At 41.2% G+C, this 22363-nt stretch overlaps 1 protein-coding gene across 1 annotated transcript in view; it reads left to right on the forward strand.

Moving 5' to 3' along the window:
- BOD1L1 (biorientation of chromosomes in cell division 1 like 1) overlaps positions 1-20200 on the forward strand; it is a 54675-nt gene extending 34475 nt beyond the window's left edge. Inside the window, exons 14-26 of the mRNA XM_072737771.1 lie at positions 334-394; positions 2061-2131; positions 2719-2791; positions 4222-4301; positions 5938-6022; positions 6361-6434; positions 7991-8066; positions 8268-8302; positions 9381-9426; positions 11966-12015; positions 12113-12197; positions 12611-12764; positions 18815-20200. Coding sequence (XP_072593872.1) covers positions 334-394; positions 2061-2131; positions 2719-2791; positions 4222-4301; positions 5938-6022; positions 6361-6434; positions 7991-8066; positions 8268-8302; positions 9381-9426; positions 11966-12015; positions 12113-12197; positions 12611-12764; positions 18815-18932 — 1008 coding nt within the window. The 3' untranslated portion in view covers positions 18933-20200. The remainder of the gene's footprint in view (positions 1-333; positions 395-2060; positions 2132-2718; positions 2792-4221; positions 4302-5937; positions 6023-6360; positions 6435-7990; positions 8067-8267; positions 8303-9380; positions 9427-11965; positions 12016-12112; positions 12198-12610; positions 12765-18814) is intronic.
- The last annotated feature ends 2163 nt before the right edge of the window (positions 20201-22363 follow it).

Below are 22363 nucleotides of genomic sequence, written 5' to 3' on the forward strand. Positions count from 1 at the left end.
AAAGAAAAAAAAATCATGAAGGATCATTGGGTAGGAAGAGAATCCATAGAATTCAGAAAAAAAATTTTTTTTTTACTTCTTATACTTTTGCCATAACCCTTTTAAATACGAGGAGAATAAAACACAGGATGATAATTTGTTAAACCAAAACTTCTCCAAAAGGAAGATGTTCTGTGCTCTTGAGCTTTGGGTGAAATTTTAAAAAGCATGTATTCCAGTCCATTTCTACATTCCAACAAACAGGTTATATCAGTTCTCCTCCTTATTTGTTTTTTCTGCCTTTAGGTCTTTGGTGAGAATATCCATAAATAACCTTTTCTCTGGTATATTTAGGTAAAAAATTCAGGCTCAAGAGCAAATGAAGAAATTCATAGCAAATCTGCCAACAAAGAAGGTAAGTTAATGAATTTCATAGTATTAATGTTGATATTAATTATATCTCCCATTTGTTGAGTGTCTTCTATATGCCAGATCCTGTGCTAATTACTTCACAAATTTTCTCTTACTAATTCATATCATTTGGTGGGTATTAACAGCATTACGTCTCTAGCTAGGGAAACCAAGGCTTGGAGAGAGGTCCAGTGCCTTGTTCCAGGCCCTGTAGCTTATAAGTGGGGCTTTGTCATAAAATAGCTAGTAGAACTTTGCCAGTAACCTCACAGTGGACTTAATCCAATTGAATACAAAATGTATAGTTGCCTGAGATTTGTGCTTTAGAAGTTCTCCACTAAATACTTGTGTTTACTTCTGACAGGCAGTCTTAGTTCGGTAGATCAAGGGGTGTCACGTTTGTGTGGCTCTTCTCCTGGGGGTCAGGCTTCATTTCCTGAAACCTGTGGAGGCCACCATCTCCAGAGGGATAATTCTCTCAAACAGAACATAGAATGTTGTTGATTCCTACATTGTTACCTTATGCCAAGAGTGGGGAAAGAGGTCTTTTTATAATAATATATTATCCCATATTTCAAACCAAAGTAAAGCAGTAGTAATTATAAACACGTATTCATCACCTAGTTTTTGTCATATCTTTAAAAATTTAGTAGATTTGCTTTTTAAGAAAAATGTTACAGATAGAGTTGAAATCACATATGCCTCCCCAGTCTTAATCTCTCTTCTACTCCAAAGGGAGCCACTATTCTGCAATTGCTATATATATTTCTATAAAAATATGTAGCCTGATGTTGCATGTTTAAGGAAAGGGTATCACATTAGCAAAAGTATCTCTACCTTATTTTTTCATTCAGAGTTATGCTCTGAAATTTTGTCATATTGATGTGTATAACCATAGTTACTTTCTTTTCTTTCCTTTTTTTTTTTTATTGAAGTTCGATTTGCCAACATATAACTCCCAGTGCTCATCCCATCAAGTGCCCTCCTCAGTGCCCGTCACCCAGTTACTCCATCCTCCTGCCCGCCTCCCCTTCCACGACCCTTTATTAGTTTCCCAGAGTTCCTAGTTACTTTATTTCAGTTACTGTTTAGTATTGTGTGAATTGTGTGAATATACCACCATGATTCTTTTTGGCTTTTGTTGGTGGACATTTGGTGTTTTTGCAACTTTTCCCAAAGAGTTCTGTGGTGCATGATCTTGTACCTGTCTCCCAGTGCATCGTGATATACCTGAAACTTAGGTATGGAATTGCTGGGTTGGCTGGCAACTCCTCAGCTTTACCGAATGTGCCAAACTGTCCCCATGTGGTGTACCAATTGTAACTCCATGCCTTCTCGTGTGTTTGATATTACCAGACTGGTATATGCTTGCTAATCTGATGGGTATGAAATAATACCTACTTGTTTTCCTTGGACACATCTTCCCACTGTGTTGCCCCATGAGCTGGAGGAAAACTGGCTCTGAAGTCCATGTGTAGAGTCCAGCAGCCCTCATCCTTCCACGACCCATTTACTTACATTCTGCAAATGGAAATCATGGAGTTTACCTGATATAGTTGCTGTGAGGACACTGTCTGTGATTTATAAAGTGTCCTTCCTGCTGCCATGCAGACCCTTCAAATAAGTATTGAAGTAAATAAATACTTTTTTTTTCTTTTTGTATTTATTAGAGATATCCAACAGCAGAAAAGACAACACAGAAGCCTTAAGAGATTACAGTGTTGAAGCAAATCCTAAAGAGGTGTGTTTATAAGAAACACAAATATTTCATGTTTTGTTCATCATGGTTTGAGTGATACACAAAGAAAAGGTTTACATCTTTGTATGTATTAAAAATTAAATGGATCTCCAAATCACTTTTATCTGTTTATACTCTTGTGTGGGTAATTATTGGGATGTGTCCATGTTGTACAGTCAGAGTCAGGAATGGTAAATGATAATTCTTAAACTGCCTTTCTTGGCTCTTTGCTGGGCCACTGAAAGAGAAGAACACTAATTCAATTAATTTAGGACATGTCATTGTTTCTAAGACATAGCTTGACTTCAGAGATGGTAAAAGGAGAAATATTTTTTTAAAACATTGTAGAATTGTTGGAATACCATGTCTAACCAGAAACAGATTTGCATGTTTTGTGTGGATTTACATTCAAATCCAAAGAATAAAGACTCAAGCTTACAAATAAGTCTCATCCAAATGGATGCCTAAAGTGTTATTCTAGATTTTTTAAAAATTTATTTCAAAAACTGGAAGCTAATGTGTTGTCATTTCAGTCGATTTTTGTTCCAAATTCTATTGACTGTAATATATATACTCATTCTTTATTCCAGGTTGAAGAGGAAGAAAGGCAGATGCCTAAAAGAAAAAGAAAGAAGCATTATCCCTCCTCAGAAGATGAACTGGGTATTTAGAATACATATGTTCCTTTTTCAGACATCTTTGAAGATTGTATTATTTTTACATCCAAGATACTGTGCCAATATTACAGAAAAGTTTTGAGAGTAGTAATTGCTCACTTTTATAACTCTTGAGTCCAGTTTGTATCCAAACTGGCTTGCCACCTCCAGGGTCTTTTCTGAACTTGATTTAGAAACTACATTGTTATTACAGAAGATTCAACCCCTGGAATTCACACAAACCTAGGCTCCCTCTGACACCGTGCCTGGGACCCAGACAGATCCACCAAGTTCTTCATTTTATATCATCCCATGCCCCACAGAGCTAGTGAAGCACATCGTAAAGGTTCATGTAGTAGCCATTCTGTGCTTCGTACTGTTGGTTTTCCTATGGTCGATAACAGTGCCATCCAATATAACTTGCCACAATGATGAAAATGTTCTATATTTGTTTTGTCTAGTACAGTAGCCAACAGCCACATGTGACTCTTGAGCAGTTAAATGTCAATGTGAATGAAAGACTGGATTTATAATTGCATTCAATTTTTTTTTTAAGATTTTATTTATTTATTCATGAGAGACACTGAGAGAGAGAGAAGCAGAGACACAGGCAGAGGGAGGAACAGGCTCCATGCAGGGAGCCCTACGCCGGACTCGATCCTGGGTCTCCAGGATTAGGCCCTGGGCTGAAGGCGGCACTAAACAGCTGAGTTACCAAGCTGCCCAGTTGCATTCAATTTTAATTTAAATTTTAACAGCCACATGTAGCTAATGGCTACCATATTGGATGGTATAGACTTATATTTTGATACCTGACACAAAGTACAACTGCAATAAAAAGTTATTAATATGTGAGAAAGAATGGAAAAAATGCTTTCCTTTTTTGCTTAGAAGCATGTAATTATTACTTAATTCTTGAGTTCATATTTTAGGTACTATTCATGTTATTTTATCCACATTCATAATGACTCTGTGAGTTAGGCATTATCACCATTTTAAAAGTAAAGAAATTAAGATTTGGCGAGGTTGTGACTTTATTCCCACCAAGTAAATCTGATTCATAACCCCTTGGTCTCAGTCACTAAGCCATACCTCCTAGGTGATAACTCAGGCAGGAAGTTAAAAGTATCTCTGGCATCTCTTATAGGCCCTAAGCCCTTTCCATAGAATCTGCTGTTTAATTGGTGTCAGCTGAGCATTTGTGGCTTTTTATTTTATTTTTTTATATTTTATTTTTTACTTTTTTGGTTTTGCCAAGGCCACAGTCAAGTGTTCAGTGCTCAAATCACATGACACTAAATACATTTAGAATAACTTTTGGCTTCACTGTATCACAAGACTAAAAAAGAAGTCTTAAACTGTCTTAAAATAGAACTGTGCATTTCATTTTTCATTCAGCTTTTATTCCTTTGTGATTCTGTCCAAACTGATTTACAGATGATAATCCAGATGTCCTAGATTCCAAAATTGAAACAGCACAGAGGCAGTGTTCTGAAACTGAACCACAAGATACAAAGGTATTTTTTTTCCACGTATTAATTTAAGTTTTGGGGATAACCTAATTGCATCACTGAACACTTATTATTATTCTTTTTCATTCTAGTATCCTTTTTACTTTATATTTCTCTGTTATAAAAGGTATGTTTTTTAGCATCCTGCAAAAGAAACAAATATTGTACTTTATAATTTTAAACCATAAGAGTAGTGTTAATATCATAGTTTATGCAGAAACTTGCTCAGGTTTCTGTTCAGTGATGTCATTGACTTAAGGCTTCTAGATATTTCCTTCCCGAGTGTTGTATGCTTTACCACAGATGCGTTTGCACCAAAACATCAAAATACGGTGATACATATTATTTTAAAATTTTAATACCCTGCCTTCTCTCTACTTTCTGTACCTAAAATATAAGTAGTTCAAAGATTGGCCTCCCTCTTTGCCTTTTTTTCATATGATCTTATTTTCATCTAATGACTAAGGAAGGTGGCTCACAAATTTTTATTTCTGCCCCTACTCTACAGTCCCAGATTTTTGCATTTCCTGGTAGATACCTCTTGGGCATGCTTCCATTTTTGAGACTTGGTGCTGCTCATTGTGTATTCCAAACTAGCTCTATCTCCTTCTTCACTCTTTCCCTAATTTATTTTTTTCCACCATGTTTCCAAAGTATTAAGTCAGCTTATAAAAATATATACAGTTGAATTCTAGCTTAGTAAAACCAGTTCAAAGTCTCTGTTTTCTGCCAGTGACTGATGAACTAAATAAAAAGTAGTAGAAGAATTTTAACAACCAAGGAGGGAGTCATGTATCGTCATGAATTTCAATTGGTTGTGGTGAAGGAAAGAAACCGGATTTTAACCCCATCCTTCCCCCTGCCTTATCTAGAACAAGAATCCTGAGACAATACTCCTAAATTTGGAGAGAGGCAGATTGAAGGGGGTCTCTTTTTATTTCCCCTTCAATTTCATGTAAGTTATTTAATGCTAAATTTAAGTAAAATATACCAGCAATTTTCACTAAAAAAATCACCTCTAGATAATGTTTTCAGTGTTAAGATAGAATTCAAATTTTATATTTTAGTGTGTGTGTGTGTGTGTGTGTGTGTGTGTGTTCAATATACTATATTACTTTTACAGTACATTTTGGTATTTCATGCTGAAAATTTTTTCACCTAAGGGTGAATGATTGAACTGGTGAGAGATTATTGCTCTAAATCAGCCCAGCTGTATACCCCAGAAATTCCTTTAGTCACTTTCTTCCTTATCCCTTCCCCCAATCCCCTCCTTCACCACCCAACAAAGAAAAGAAATCTGTTGCAAATTCCTATCAGTTCCTTTTCTGGTGTTTCTCTCAAAGACAAAATTTAGGTTGAGGGAGGAAAAGAGTGATTTCTATGTTGCAGGGAAAAAAATAATGCCTTTGTTGCTTTATAGTTAAGCTTTATCTCATGCTGTCCTACCTTCAGAATTTGTATCTCTTTGTACGCCTCACTAGACACAGAATAGTTGCTTTTTAAAAATTCTGCAACAAACTTGTTAAAAAAAAAAAAACACTAGAAAATTGTTTTTGAAATAGAAAGCAAAACTTTGGGAAGGACAAGTGGAGACAGGGCTAAGCTTGTTCAACTTAAGAAGTCTTATTCAACTTCTCCACAGGAGGAGAACGCTGGAGATTTGGAAGAATTCTCTAAAACAAGTCCTAAGACAAACAGCACTGCTTCAAGGGCCATGGATGAAAAAGGTGAGTAATACACGGACTTAGATAAATTGTTAAGACAAGACTAACCTTTCATCAGGCTTTGCAGCCTAAAGCACAGCTGACTCATTTGTCATCCCTGGAGAATATACTTCATACCCATAGGGCTTGGAGATCATTTGGAATTGGGATCTTAAGTTGACCCAAAGTGTGCTTATCAGTTAGCCAGACTTCTGCTTGTTAACTTGCGTGGTGTAGGCCCTGCAGATGGTGTGTGTGTGCTCCTGCCTGTGTGACTGGGACTGCTCAGACCACCTGGGCAGGTATGCCAATGCGGCTGACTGTGGTCCCCAGCCCTGAGCTGAGCTCTCCTGTCTCTGCAGACGAATACAGCAGCGGCGAAGCTGCTAATGAAAAGATGGAGCAGAATGACGATGACAACATGAAGTCTCAGGAGGTAAGGGATGTCTTGCGTTCTTCCTGTTCAGGTCGTTGAATACTAATGACAAATAAAATGCATTAAATGCTATTACCCAAAGTCTTTGTCAAATGCTTTTGAAGTAGTTCATTTTTTTTAGTGCAGTGGGACAGCCATTTCATACTGTGCATTTTATCAGTGTCAGTTTGATTAATTTTGTTCTATTCATTTTCATTTCATCCCAACATTTATATTAGACCTATTTCTGTCAAGACCACATAGGACCAGGGACACCTGGGTGGCTAAGCAGTTGAGCGTCTGTCTTTGGCTCAGGGCATGATCCAGGGTTCCAGGATTGAGTGCCACATTGGGCTCCCTGCAGGGAGCCTGCTTCTCCCTCTGCCTATGTCTCTGCCTCTCTCTCTCTCTCTCTCTCTCTCTGTCTCTCATGAATGAATAAATAAAATCTTAAAAAAAAAAAAAAAAAAAAAGACCACATAGGATCAGCCCAGAGCTGTACCTCAGTGTTGAAGTCCCGTTCCTGTCCTGGCAGCAGGGCATGGCCAAGCCAGGCACATGTTTAGGTCAGAGAACAGAGCTGCTGAGCCCTAGAGTCTGGACAGGACTAAACGGAAGCAGCACAACAGAGTGTGCAGAAGGTCCGCAGCAGGTGCCCAGTGCCAAGTGGGGGGTTCCTGGGTGGCTGCAAAAGCAGGCCAGTCTCTGGCCCTGCCCCACCCCTGCCTCAGGGGATGTGCAGACAGGCCCAGTGAGGGATGGAATCCACTGGCCTGAAACAAGCCCAGAAATTGAGGGAAACAACCTGTACCCCAACCACATCTAGATAACCATTACCAAAGTTTGCCTGTCTGACACAATCGTCTTTTTTTTTTTTTTTTTCTTTCAGATTCTGTTTAAATTCAGGTTAACATATACCATATTATTAGTTTCAGAGGTAGAATTTAGTGATTCATCAGTTGCATATAACACCCAGCACTCATCATGTCCCATGCCCTCCTTAATGCCCATCCCCAGTCACCCCATCCCCCTACCCACCTCCCCTCCAGCAACCCTCAGTTTGTTTCCTAGAGTTAAAAGTCTATTCTGGTTTTTATCCCTCTGTTTTTAGATGTTAAACATCTCTGTTTTTATCGTACTTACTTCATTTTTCCTTCCCTTTCCCTATGTTTATTAGTTTTGTTTCTTAAATTCCACTTAATATACTTTTTAATTGTTCTTTTTTGTTTTCTCACACTTCTGTATGAGAAGTTCAGTGGCCTCTTTTATTTTTCATAAGGGGTAACATTTGGTCACCAGTGACTAAGACTAAATCCACATTTAAATGTACATGCATACCGATTGCAGAAGTCAAAGCTGATATGGAGCACTCACTTCTACTTCATCTCTCATTCCTCACTACTGCATGGATATGGTTCTCAGTGTTTATCAGCTGACGGAATACATTGAGAAATGAAGCGAGGAGTCATGTATTGTTTAAGTGACAGAGCTAGGATCTGAGCCCTCGTAGGAGGAAACACTAAATCTCATTTTGAAATCTTTTATTGCTCTTTTGTTTTTTTTCCTTTACCCCTTAGGAAGATCAGCCAGTAATTATTAAAAGGAAAAGAGGAAGACCTCGTAAACACCCCGTAGAAACCATGTTAAAAACAAGTAGGTATTTGTTATGTTTCAGTTCACATGCAAGACATTTTCAGGCGCGAATAGCTGGCTTGGTGGGTAGAGCGTGCACCTCTTGATCGGAGAGTCATGAGTTCAGCACCACGTTAATGTGGAGCCTACTTTTAAAAAAAATTTAAAAAGACATTTCCAAACTGGTTTTCTAAGTGAGATTTTTATTTTTTTACTTTTTAGAAGAGGACTGCAAAACAGATACTGGCACCGTCACTGTGAGTAATTGCAACAGATAGGAACTCTGGAAGTGTTTGCCCTTGACCTGGATAGTGTATACGGCAGCATTTCTATTTTGTATTCCTTTCGTTTTTTAAATATTTGAAAAACATTGAAAGAATACCTTAAATAAAACACTGAATAACCATTTAAATAATATTTCAAGTACTAATATTTATACATAAATATACTGTTCTTTAATCTGATCCCATCCTCCTATGTGAGTTTGCCTATATAAAAATTATCTAGGGACTTCCCTTCTTGTGGTCATTCTTGATTAATACATAGAAAATAGTTGTGTTATGTGATTTTTAGGTAATGGCTTTCTTTATGGAAACCTGAAGTGTGTCTTACCTGTTACTACTCTCTCTCTGGAGTTTCTTTCATAATAAAATATACACTTGATTTTGATTCAGGAAAATCCTCCATGACACTTTATCTTTTTAAACATTCTTTGTCTTTGACCCTAAAGCATATAGTCTACAAAATCATTCTATCAAGACTTCATTACATGAGTTTCAATGACAGCATTGTTAGAAGGTCAAACATATGACAGTGTTCTACTGACAGCTAATGAGGTCCAAGCCTCAGCTCTGCCACTTACTCCCAGAACTGTGACACTGGGCTAATCTTGTGACCCCCTTGAAACTCCTATTTCCTTGAATATAAAGTAGTGTAATTGATATCTGTAAGTACTACAGTACTTACCTCCATAGAATTATTACAGAACAGCAAAATCAAAGTGCCATAGGTCAATGCATTTACCAGCATGTAAGACAGTTTGCCAGATTTGGGGAATACTAATGATGGTCATGCCATGTCACCTCCCATGCTCATCTCCCAGTGTCACAGGAGAGTGGCTGGAGAAGAGGCTTGTGGCAGCCCTAATTCTCCTTTGGAAAGACCATGTGTTCAGAAGCAGGGCATCCATTTTTGCTTGGTATTTTTTATGGCAAAAGATAGGTTCCGAATACTCTGCCTGCATAATAATAATCCTAAACCTCCCTTACATAATTAATGACTTCTTTGTGATGATGACTAACTACTGACTTCAGTTTTTTGTTTGTTTAAATTTAGGTAGAACAGTCTTCACCTGGCAGCAAACCAAAATTAACACAGACAGGTGTGTACCTAGAGCATTGCTCTGCATGTGATCTAAGGAAGGGGCAAGGGCGGCTGGCAGTTGGGGAAGGTTTTAGAGTTTCATTCTCAATGAAGTAGGTTAAAACGGTTGTTCTTGTAGACATACAAGACTATAGCCCTTGCCTTTTCTTGTGATCTGAACCCTTCTTGGTTTTAGAAGTCTCCAGCTCCAGGAAGCCTCCAAAGGGGAGGGGGAAGGCAACAGAAAGTACAGTAGGGACTGCACTGGGGTGTCCAAACCCTAATTTACTGGATATGTTTAAAGGAGAAATAGATCAGCCTAGGGACTAGACCATCTTACTGGGAAGACAGGAATTTACTCAAGAGCCTATTGTTCTCAGAAGAATTTTGAAAGCAGCCTGTGTAGCTTCTAGAGCCAGAATGCAAGAGATAAAACTGTTTGAATTATTTTTGTCCTCATTCCAAGGAGAAAAATAGTCCCAAAATGTTGATAATGATTGGCTGTGGGTAGTGGGATAATGGGAACATTCTGTGTTGTTACTATTGCTTGAATTCTCCAGAATTTTTACAGTGTGTATTTATTAATTTCATTGTTAAAAATTTTTTATGTAAAAACAACAAGATTGGGGTGCCTGGGTGGCTCATCAATTACGCATCCGACTCTTGATTTTGGTCCAGATCCTGATCTCAGGGTTGTGAGATGGAGTCCCAAGTCAGGCTCCAGGGCTCAGCAGGGAATCTGCTTGAGATTCTTTCTCTCCCCCTTTCCCACCTTTCCACACCCATCTGCTCTCACGAATGTGCTTTCTCTATCTCAAATAGAACCTTAAAAAAAAAAAAAGTAATAAGACCTTTTGGTGGGTTTTACAGGGTTGACATAGGCAAAAAAGATGAATGTGACAACTCTGTTGGGTAAAACAAATAGCTGGTTAGATCAGAAAAGTACAAAAAAGAAAAAAGAAAAGTACATAATCAAGGTAAAGCAAATATGCAAATATGTAATTTAGAAACCTCTACATTGAACTATGTGTGATCTTGTGATTGTATTTCAGTTTTTCTTGTCTCTTGGAGAATTAAGGTTGATTTATTATTTTTTCTACAAGGGGAGAGTTTGCTTATGTTTGTTTTTTAAACAGTTTTTATTCCTAATGTTATAATATTTTGAATCCATACAACAAGAAACCTTTATAATTTGAATGTCCTTTAAAGACTCTAATTTGAGCTGTGTAGTTATGTTTTGGTGGTGTTTAGCAGTGATTTTCTGAGTCTGGGTAATGATGACCAGTTACGACAGGCTCCTTCACTGTCAGCCTTCTTGGTATAATGTTTCCATCCGCATCAGTGTACTGAACTTGCAAAAAGGATGAACGTGGACCTCACCACCAATGAGAAGTACCTTTGGGTTATCTGTCAGGTGTCCAGTGAGCATCCCCATAACTTTAACTTCAAACAGTGCATTAAACTAAATATTTTTTTCTGATACATTGTCAGAAAACTGTAACATCCACAGAAAGCAAATATATAAAGCATAGGCATACACAACCTACAATAGGCTTATAATATATACTTTTCTAATAGCTCTGATGTAACTTATAGTCAAAAGAATTCCAGCTACCGCACTACTTATTAGTTATGTGACTGAAGAAATTATTATTATTATTATTTTTAAGGATTTTATTTATTCATGAGAGACCCAGAGAGAGAGAGAGGCAGAGACACAGGCAGAGCGAGAAGCAGGCTCCATGCAAGGAGCCTGACGTGAGACTCGACCTGGGGTCTTCAGGATCACCCCCCGGGGCTAAAGGTGGCGCTGAACCCCTGAGCCACCCAGGCTGCCCTGAAGAAATTATTTAAATCAAATTACTTGAACCTTGTTTTTCTTAATTATAAAACAAGGGTTGTAATAGAGAGAGAGCTACATTAAGATGTCATTATGGTTTGTAATCCTGACCTGCAAGTCCTGGTAAGGTGTGAGGGCTCCCTAGTTGCCCCTCCTCCCTTTCTGGGTTCAGAGTATTTGATCTGAAAGGGACCATACAGGTAACCCATGTTTTTATCTTATGGATGAAAAACTGAGGTTTGAGGAATTTAAGTAATTTTCCCAGATTGCATAGGTTATTTGTGACAAGTCTGAAGTGTGCACATTTGGAGATTCTGACTTGTAATTGAGTGTACTTTCTGCTAGGTATTATTCTTATCTGATACAAAATAATGCTATATTGTTGAACAATGCTTTTTTTTTAAATTTTTATTTATTTATGATAGTCACAGAGAGAGAGAGAGAGAGAGAGAGAGAGAGAGAGGCGGAGACACAGGCAGAGGGAGAACAGAGGGAGAAGCAGGCTCCATGCACCGGGAGCCCGATGTGGGATTTGATCCCGGGTCTCCAGGATTGCACCCTGGGCCAAAGGCAGGCGCCAAACCGCTGCGCCACCCAGGGATCCCCGCTGAACAATGCTTTAATCAGCACTGGTACATTCAAAGACAATAAGCCAGGCTGTTGAAAGTTAATTTTACACTAAGAGAGTATTAATGCAGACATTTTCGTTTTCTTAAAGATGAGTCGAATAAAGAAACCACTACCCCACAAGAAAGAAGTATGAGCAACGTAAGTGTCAATTTTCTTATCAAAGTATGTCTTTTAGGAATAAATTTAGTAAATGTTCACTTAACCATCCTTTCGGTTTTAATTTTACTGCTTCTAGGATGATGGCGAAGAAAAAACAGTAGCAAATGTGCGTCGGAGAGGAAGAAAGCCCAAGCGTTCGCTCACTCTGTCAGATGATGCTGGTATGTTTCTGACACATTCTTAATTGTGGAGTCTTATCATTCCAAAATCACCTTTTTAAGAGTTTTTCTCTACACGAAGAAAAATCCAGTGGGGCACAGCTAGTATTAATATTACATAAATATGTGTGAAATGGCTCTAATCCCATGTCAGAAATGGTACATCCCAGATGCTTTTTTGAGTACATGTGAATTTTTCATGAATGCTGGCTGTGAACTGCCTAAGTAAACTATCCCAAATGTGTTTGAGATTAAGTTAAACAGTTGTGAATTGCAAGTGCTGAAACAAAAGGAAATGGAAAAGCACTTCTTCTGCCTCCAAGTCCCTAATATCCTACATCCTACACTCCATGACTCTCCTTTGGAAGTGTCTTGGGGAATTGTACAGTCCAGGTGTTACCCTTCTATTTGAACAGAATCTTCAGAACCAGAAAGAAAACGCCAGAAATCAGTTTCTGAAGCCACTGAGGACAAGAAAGACCAGGAGTCTGATGAAGAAGAGGAAGAGGAGGAAGAGGATGAGCCCTCAGGAGCCACCACAAGATCCACCACCAGATCAGAGGCTCAGAGGTAATGGGGGCAACGGAGAGATTCTAAAGGCCTTCACCGACTTCTCCATCAGAAGGCAGCTTTGGATTTCATGGTATTCTCTTTTCATTGACTCACACATGCCACAGTGTAAGCCATTTCCTTCTGTTTTTATCTTCAGCAGAGAGCACATGTTCTTAGCCTTCGGACTAGTTCTTCATGGAGAAACCCACCTTCCATCTTAAACAATTGTTGAGGATCATATCAGAGTCTGCCAGGTTCTAAATACCTGTTTGGTAGAACCCATTTAGTTCCTGTACAGATATTTATTGAGCCTCAGTAGGAGTCTCAGATACTATGCTGGGCCCATGGGTGAAAGAAGACCCTGTGTACAATATAGTCCCTACATGCAGCATGCTCAGCTCCAGTGTGAGGGACAAGGCAGGTGTACCTATCACTGTCGTGAGATGCGTGTAATCAGTGCTGTGGTATAGGGTGACCATGTGAAATTGCCCATGTGTGACCATTTTTTACTAACAGAACTTAATCTCATGTTTCCCAAAATTTATTCTCCCAAACCTTAGTATAGCCAGAAGTCCCTGGAAAAGTGTCATGGTCAGATGAGTTTTAGGAATGCCAGTGAATTCCTTCTCCTGAACTTCGTAAATCACAGTGCATGTTAAAATATTAAGGGCTCAGTATAGTCCTAAAGGAAACAAACCTGTGTAACTTTGAACAAACATTTGCCAATTATACCCCCACCCACTCCCATTAATATCAATCAGTATTTTCCCCACAGCACATTTTGAGACATGTTGCATCTTTTAGTCTATTAACTTACTCAAGCAAGAATATTTTCCATTTTCAAAGTGATTCACAAGCTGTTAATCTTGGTATCATCTTCTGTCATTTCATTACCCAAGATTAATCAAAATTTCACCGACGTTCATTTCAAGAATATCACTTATTACACCTGTCACCACATTGGGGTTTTTTCCCCATTTTTAAATATTTTTTATTGAAGTTTGATTTGCCAGTATATAGTATAACACCCAGTGCTCATCCCATCAAGTGCCCCCCTCAGTGCCCATCACCCAGTTACCCCATCCCCCCACCCACCTCCCCTTCCAGTACCCTTTGTTCATTTCCCAGAGTTAGAAGTCTCTCATGTTTTGTCACCCTCTAATTTTTCCCACTCATTTTCCCTCCTTTCTCCTACAATCCCTTTCACTATTTCTTATATTCCCCGTATAAGTGAAACCATATGGGGAATCCCTGGGTGGTTCAGCGGTTTAGCGTCTGCCTTTGGCCCAGGGTGTGATCCTGGAGACCAGGGATATAATCCCATGTCAGGTTCCCTGCATGGAACCTGTTTCTCTCACTGCCTGTATCTCTGCCTCTCTCTCTCTCTCTCTCATGAATAAATCTTAAAAAAAAAAAGGAAACCATATGATGATTGTCCTCCAATTGGCTTACTTCACTCAGCATAATACCCTCCAGTTCCATCCACGTCAAAGCAAATGGTGGGTATTCATCTTTTCTAATGGCTGAGTAATATTCCTTGTATACATAGACCACAGCTGCTTATTCATTCATCTATCTAAGGACATCGACCTGTCACCACATTGTAACAGTAATAGTGTCTTGTGTTTATATAAAGACTTAAAATCAATCTATTTCTGCTTACTCCACATTGTATTTTATTAGTCATTCATACCACGGTTTGGTTTCTCAGAGTCAGGTTTTAGGGCCACAGGACTTTAGGAGCTCACACAAGCTGAAGGTAAGATAGTAGTCTTATACTTGTTTTTTTTAGGTGGAGCACCTCAGATAAATAGAAGAGAAAGAATCAAGTTTCCTGCTGATGGGAGAAGGTGGGGGCGCTGCAGCACAGCACCCCTGCATTCGGTACAGATCCACCCCAGCACCACTGCCTCCCCCTTAAACATTGCAGAAAGATCACCCAGGAGAGTAGGGACAGCCTCATACAAAGTTCTGTAGGCCTTCTTGCTGTCTTTGAGTGTCTAAAAGTAGTGGTCAGGTTTGCCTTTTAAAATTTGTTCTTTGAAAACAAATCTTACTTGACTTACGATTCTGTCATCACCTAGACTGTCAGTGCCCTTCCTTAACATACCTTGAGAACTTTTAATTTACAACTGGATTCTTCTCTTATTGTAGATTCCTTGGCATCAGTTAGTTGACTCTAGGGCTCTTCCGTCATCCTAGTTCGATTCTTGAGGGTGGTTGGGGTCTTCACGGGCTAGTGCTGCTGGCCCATCAGTGCCTCGCTGTCTGCTCACATCTGCAGCAGCAGCTCCTCAGAAAGTATCTTTCTACATGCAGGCTCCTCAGTAGCAGGGAAGTCCCCTCGCTCTTCTCTTCCTTGTGTCCAGTGGAGGCTGGCCTCCCTGAGGAGTCTGCTCTGCCACTTCTATTCTTGGGGCTTCCCTACAGCATTTCCCTAAATATTTAAGGGCAGCTTCCAAGTCCTCTCTTATTTTAATCCCCATCATCATCCCTGTTTGTTCTCCTGAATTTACGTGCTCCCCTTTCTTAGGCAGCACATGTTCTGCACAAAGTGTGTGGGCTAATGAACTCAGAAGAGGATTGCCCCACCCTATTCTGCAGGGTCTTAGCTGGACCCACACGCCAGCTCAGCAAGTCTTTTCTCTTGGCCATTGCATTGGCAGGCCTGCTCTTCCGTCCCCTGGTCCTCGAGCAGTCGACCACTTGGACCGTACCAGCTGGCCTTGTGAATTGTACTGCCTTGGCCCCTTCTCTGCTGCAGTGAGCACTTTGGGGATTGTCATCTTGTCAGCCAGTGTATTTTTTATCACAGAGTCCTCTTTGTCTAAATCATGATAAAATACTTTACACAGTAAAAGCAAAGACACAGTCACACACACAGTCGTAGATGACATCAGATCTTCTTTTTACCAGCAGTCCAGAAAACCAACCATTTTCTGCTTTTCACCCCCATTCTCTGACTGACTCACCTACGAGGAGCCTCATCCTTTCTGAAGAGGCGCCGGGACTGGTCTGTTCAGTGTACCGCTGCCCGGTGTTTCTGTAATCTGTTTCAGAAAGCATCATAGCAAGCCACCAGCACATGCAACATCCACCCTTGGCAACCCAGAAACAATTTCCACTAGAAATCGCCAAAAATTAGCAAAAGAGAAGTTCTCTACCAGCGAAAAAGTTAGTAAATCTCCCCCATTAGGAAAGTAAGTCCCTGCTTACACTTCAAGTCATTTTTATTCCCTGGTGACTGTTTTTGGTACAGTAATGTTTTCTTCCCAAGTTCCTTTAGGATCTTTGTCTTGTCAGATAACTATCTTCTGGGATCATTGGTTTCCTGAATGGAAACCTACTCCAAAAGGAATTGGAGGGGCTGCATAAGGCCTGTCAGACCTTGCTTCACGGCCCCCCCTACATACACTTGCCCTTGACAAGTGAGCCTTACATGCTGACTCCTCCACCAGGACCAAAGGCGAGGGGTGTTTCTTCCCAAGGGGTCACAGGTCTGAGTACTTGGCTAAACCAGCCCAGCATAGTCAGGCACTGCACAGGCCAGAATCATTTGTTTTAGCCAGAGCATTGGGAGAGGTGATGGGGTCACAGTAAAACAGCCACTTCCAGCTCAACCCCTGGCGGGGCTCCCACCCTCCACAGCCTCCTTAACCCTCCTGCTTCCCACAGGCTGCGCCCAGGCCTCCTTTGTGGCCTTGGCTCGTGATGGTTCTTGAGTGCCCTTTCTACCAGCCGCCAGCGAGGCAGGCTCTACTATCCTTCACCCTCCGTCCTCAGGAGGCCCCAGTGCTTCACTTTCTTCTCTGTCCATCGTGCGGCACCTCTAGCCTTCCGTGCAGAGGATGGTGGTATATGTATGCCCTCTCTGAACTACAAACTTCTTCCTTTCTGTACATGAGAGCATCAACAGATAAAAAATTCTTCACAGTGCACAAAACTTACACAGTCGATCTTCACAGCGTATGGATAATATACGTGTGTGTTACTATCACCATGTCCCAGAGAGGGAAGCCACTAAGGTGCCACGCATCCAATAAGGTGGATTCTCCCATTCCGTCCCCACTATGTGAAATGTTATATTTGTCCTCATTTTATAAGTGAGGGAATGAATCTCAAGAAGTTCTGATCCCTATTTCTCATAATGGAATTGCAGACGAGTTGGGGAAACTCTTGCTGAGACGAAGATTCTGATTCTGTAGGTCTGGGATAGGGCCTGAGAGTCTGCATATCTAATAGCTCCCAGGTGATGCTGGTGCCAGTGGTCACAGACCGCACCTTGGGTGCAGGAGGGGGCTCACACGGCCGGGAAGAAGCATTCTGACTCAAAGCCGCTGTCCCTGCTATGTGGCATCTAGCACAGGGCTGGCGTGCCAACTGCTCAGTTGGTAGGTTCTCACCCAGTGGCCAGTGGCTTTCCCTGACTCGGCCTAAAATGGGAGATCAACAAGCCCTGCTTTTTGGCCATTCTCAGCACAGGCGTATATGCTGGAACTGTGTCCTGTACAAGAGTGTGTGACCTGGTTTGGGTTTATTTACTTGTGCTCTCAAAGGAACAATAAGCAAGACAAGCAAAACATCTTATCCATGCAGCCCCATCAGACCATCTCCTGCAATTTCGATTTTCCAGGTCTTTTCCTTCATAGATAGAACCATGGCAGCTTGGCGACATGTGCCTTGGTGCTAGGTACTGGGGAGAGGAAGAGGAGAAGCATTCTAGCAGGGGAGACATGTGTACATGACTTGGAAGCTTTTTTGGCACCACCTGGCTAAAACTATATCTTGGAGTACAACCAGTGCTCACATGCTGCCGCTGTCACTGCAACATAATTCTCATAAACCAAGTTTAATAGAAGTCATACCAATGGTATTTACTATTGTGGTCTCTTTGAGAATTGTTTTAAAATAATGACTGTAGCCTACAGTTGGAAAAAATCAACAGGTAAATCATAGTGGTAAGTGCTGTGGTGGAGACACAAAGTGCCATGGGATTTCCAGAGAGTGGCTTGCTCCATGATGAGGAAGGTTTCCCATAAGGAGGAGTTGCTTTTGAACTGGAACTTAAAGAAAAAGGCGTTTGCTAGGTGGGAGGTGTGGGGTGATTCTCCAAAAACTCCCATGTCAAAGCATAAAAATGTGAAAGAATGTCATGTGTTCGGGATTGGCAGGACCATAGTCCAGCGTGGTGCAGAAGTCAGGGCAAATTATAAAGGACTTTGTGAAATCTTGGGATGACTTTATCCTGAAAGCATCAGATAGTTACGAGGAATATATGTGTAACAGATAAACAGGACAGTGACATGATTCATTGGGATTTCTTGACAGATAATTCTGCTGGCAGATGGGAGAACGGGGATGGGCTAGGGGCAGGGTGATTGGCCAGAATGCTCCTCTGAAGTTCCCCTGCCTTTTTAACACTGCTGCCTCTCCTCAGTTGTATTGGCCCATGAGATGGGATTGGGCACCCGCCCAGATGGAGTCCCCCATCCTGCTCTGCTCCTGCTCAGTAGCCTCAACTTGGGGCAGTGCGTGAAGGACTGGCTGTTAATTGTTTTGTTTTGTTTTGTTTTGTTTTTGCTAAAGATTTTATTTATTCATGAGAGACACACAAAGAGAGAGAGAGGCAGAGACACAGAGGGAGAAGCAGGCTCCATGCAGGGAGCCCGACGTGGGACTCGATCCCTGGTCTCCATGATTACACCCTGAGCTGAAGGCAGCACTAAACCGCTGAGCCATCCGGGCTGCCCGGTTAATTGTTTTCTAGCTCGAAGAACTAGGACCCAGAGAAGAAGGCAGATTTGAGCCAGGCTGGCCCTGGGAGTGTGACCGGGCCGGAACCAGAGTGTGGGTCTCCAAGCTCTTCCTGTTGTGCCCTGTGGATGTGGGGCTGGTTGCACATAACCAGTTAGCACTGCTCTTCTAGAGTCTTCTCTTCCTATATAAACATGACCTGGGTTTTCTCTCAGCTCTCAAGTTCAAAATTATTCCCTTTTTTAAAGAACTCCCAAATTATGGAAGCCACGCCTGTCAGCTCTCACCACTGCCTTGACTTTTGTTTACTGCAGATCGAAGGCCCAGCTCTCCCCTTCCAGCAAGCGCAAGAGGGAAGCCAGCCCCCCCGGAGCCCGGACTAGAGGCCAGCAGAGGGTGGAAGAAGCCCCTTCGAAGAAGGCCAAGCGGTAATCCTGGCCACCACCACCACCATGCCCCTGGCGTGTTGGAGACACAGGCGAGAGGAGAGAATAAGCCTCGGGGCCAGAAGCTTTTTTTTTTTTAACCAGGGAAAGGACATGCATGTGCTGTAAGTTCCTAGGTGCAAGCTTTTTCTTGTTCTGTTTTAAACAGCTTTATAAACTATTGTTCATAGAAGATATTATGTACATTTATTTCAGATAAAGGAAAATAAGTTTACTTTGTATCTGAACTCAAAACAAAGTAGTTGTATATTTTAACATCTGAAATTGGGATTTCCCGATGTGACACATCACTAATGCAAACCCTTCCAGCCTATCAGACACCAGGCTGCCTACCGGTAATCTGTGTACAGTATATAAACATGTAAAAATAGGTTGTATTTTACTCTATGTATGATGCTAATCAATGAACACTTTATTTATTTTACAGAGAAAACTTATCTGTGAACTTTACTATATATCTGTTTATTTTATTTTATTATTTTTTTTTAATAAAAAAAGGGTTTTAAAATGCTATGCAGTCATTAGTAGAAACGTTTTAGGATGCTGCCTGCCTTGTAACTCTCTATGGTCTGGCAGGAAATACAGGATCTTCTCGCATGTATCCAAGTGAAGTAGTTTAGCTCAAGAAAGGGTCTGCATTGCTTCCCTGTTCACAGTTGTGACTTTTTTAAGAATGTAACTTGATTTTAGATTATGCTCGCATCTGTGACTTTACTTCCAGCCCCACTGGCGTGAGAGGTTCTGGTTCAGGTAAAGTTACATCCTGTCACCTGCAGCAAAAACGCCTCTGTCGGTGTTCATCCCTCCCTCTGTGCTGTTCCAAGGCCTCTACTCGTTCTCTTTCCATGTTGTCCTTTTCAGTGAAGAGAAATGCATTGAGATTAGGTCACTCCTGTCTACTGAGCTTCAGGATTTTATGTTGTTTTATACACAATTATTTCATGATAGAAACTGGCTTTATTGCCGGATTTCTTTTTTAAACATATTTTAACTCCCATACGAACAAACTGTCCAACTTAAGTTTTTCATAAGATTAAATTTTTCTTAAGATCAAATTTGTCTCTAGCAATGATGTGATGAGTTGCCAAATAATTGAGATTATTTTAAAATGTTTTGTTCATATTGTTTTATAATTAAAATTTACATTCAGTGTGTGTGAATTTTTTTTTGACTCTTAATGTAAGGTGGATATTTCTGTCATTTTACATGGTTTCTTACAAGATTTTATATATAAATTATAAAATGTTTCCAAAACTTGAGTGGTAAGAATTTTTTTTTCTGTATTTTAAGTTTTCTCTCTGTGAAAACTACTTCCTCTCTCCAAATACTTGGTGTTAGAAATGCTGTTCCATTTTCACTTTCAAATATGAGTCAGTGATGGTGTCTCAGTAGAATTGAATGTTGGATCTGGAAAGGACCTCGGAGACAAGGAACAAGATGAATTTAACCAAAACTGGGAAAGCTAAAGTGATTTTCCCTAAAGTTAGTCAAGGGAAGAAGCCAGAGTAGGTTCCAAAGCTCTAAAGTCCTTGACCAACAACAGTCTGCATTGTGAGTTGTAGATTGGTTCACCAAAATGCACACCTGAAAATGTGTTCTCCGTGGGAAACCAGTGTATTCAGTCTAGTAACGCCCGCTGTGGGCATGACCTCACAGGGACTAAGTAGTTGGGTTGTGAGGCATTGCTGCCTCTTAATAAAGTTGGAACTAAAGATTGGTACCGGAATATGGAATTTTCTGGCAGGAACTCAGACCACTTGGTTTCCAGTTGTTCTGAAACCCAGGTGGGACAGAGGGGCACCGGAACTGCCGGGGGCATTCTTGATCATCATGGTAATTTGATCCTGCTAGTATTTAGCAGAAGGAAGGAGGTTGGGAACGCTACACGTTGTACAGCACACAAGGCAGTCCTCGCCTCTACAGAAATGTCCTTGCCAAATGCCTGCAGCGTACACCTACAAACCCCTGAGACACACGGACCATCTCCACACTTGCCTTCCCCTGGTCTGGGCTCACGGCTCCTCTGTGAGCAGCCTGAAAAACAGCACATGCCAGACCTGACAGGGCTGGGAAGAGTCAGCAGGAGCACCCCTGATTGGAAGTGATGTGGCTAATTCCTCAGCTGGAGCTGGAGCCCAAGACCACAGTCCTTTTTCCCTACTTCAGGCCTCCCTCCTCAGCATTACAACCTTTGACCCCCCACCACCACCACCACTAGCTAGACTTTTTAAAGACTAGAACCTACTAATAATGGCTTGTCCTGAGCACCCCAGTTAGGATCGGCCATCACGTGGCATTCCTCTTGACAAGGTCTCACACTCCTAGTGATTGGTGGCAAAGTTGGGTCCTAACTCTAATCACCTAGTGGGCAGGATTCTTTGTGCTGGGCCCCATGGAAGTGGGACACTGATGGACCTCAGCACCAGGCCCAGAGACCTAAGGATGGTGATCTAGTGGAGGTTTGCCCCAAACATCCTAGCAACTGATTAACTTAAGCAGCTTGAGATTGGGGGTTGATTCCAGTTCAGAAATGCTGAAAAGGTTTGCTTTTTTATTTTTTACTTTAATGTCTTACCCTACGTGCAAGAGCACTTTCCATTTCCCAAAATTACTGCTTAGCTACTATTGTGTGATTAAATCAAGAACAAGGCATTTTTCATTATCCGTTGACAGACACCTCTCTCAGGAGGAAATGTTTCTAGAGCCAGCATCTTCCCACTGAAACTGCCATGCTGGAGGATACACACCTGATGAGCTCCTGCCCTGGGATTGGTGTCCAGTCACTGGACACAGCAGGGGGAAGAAGATTTCCTTCCTGAGGGGAGCCAGATGAAGAACTAACTCCTGACAGACAAGAGGAAGAGTGGTTTTGGTGGTGTTTTCTTGTGTCTAGATTTTTTTTTTTTAAGTATAAAATAGAGTTTTAAGTACCGTTAGAAAAAAAGGGATGGATGGGTGGCTCAGTGGGTGAGCATCTGCCTTCAACCCAGGGCGTGATCTTGGAGTCCCGGAATTGAGTCCCGCCTCAGGCTCCTTGCGAGGAGCCTGCTTTTCCCTCTACTTAGGTCTCTGCCTCTCTCTGTCTCTCATGAATAAAAAAATCTATTTTATTTTTATTTATTTATTATAGTCAGAGAGAGAGAGAGAGAGAGAGAGAGAGGCAGAGACATAGGCAGAGGGAGAAGCAAGCTCCATGCACCGTGAGCCCGACGTGGGATTCGATCCCGGGTCTCCATGATTGCGCCCTGAGCCAAAGGCAGGCGCCAAACCGCTGCGCCACCGAGGGATCCCCCCCCCTTTTTTTTTCTTTTTAAAGTACGGTTAGAACATACAGAAAAGAGCAGTTTGGAAGCTGAGTAACAGGGAGAACTGGAACAGGTGCCATTTTTACCACTAAGTCAACCTTCTAGAAGCTTC

This window comes from Vulpes vulpes, chromosome 14 (assembly GCF_048418805.1).
Source record: "Vulpes vulpes isolate BD-2025 chromosome 14, VulVul3, whole genome shotgun sequence".
NCBI classification, from domain to species: domain Eukaryota; kingdom Metazoa; phylum Chordata; class Mammalia; order Carnivora; family Canidae; genus Vulpes; species Vulpes vulpes.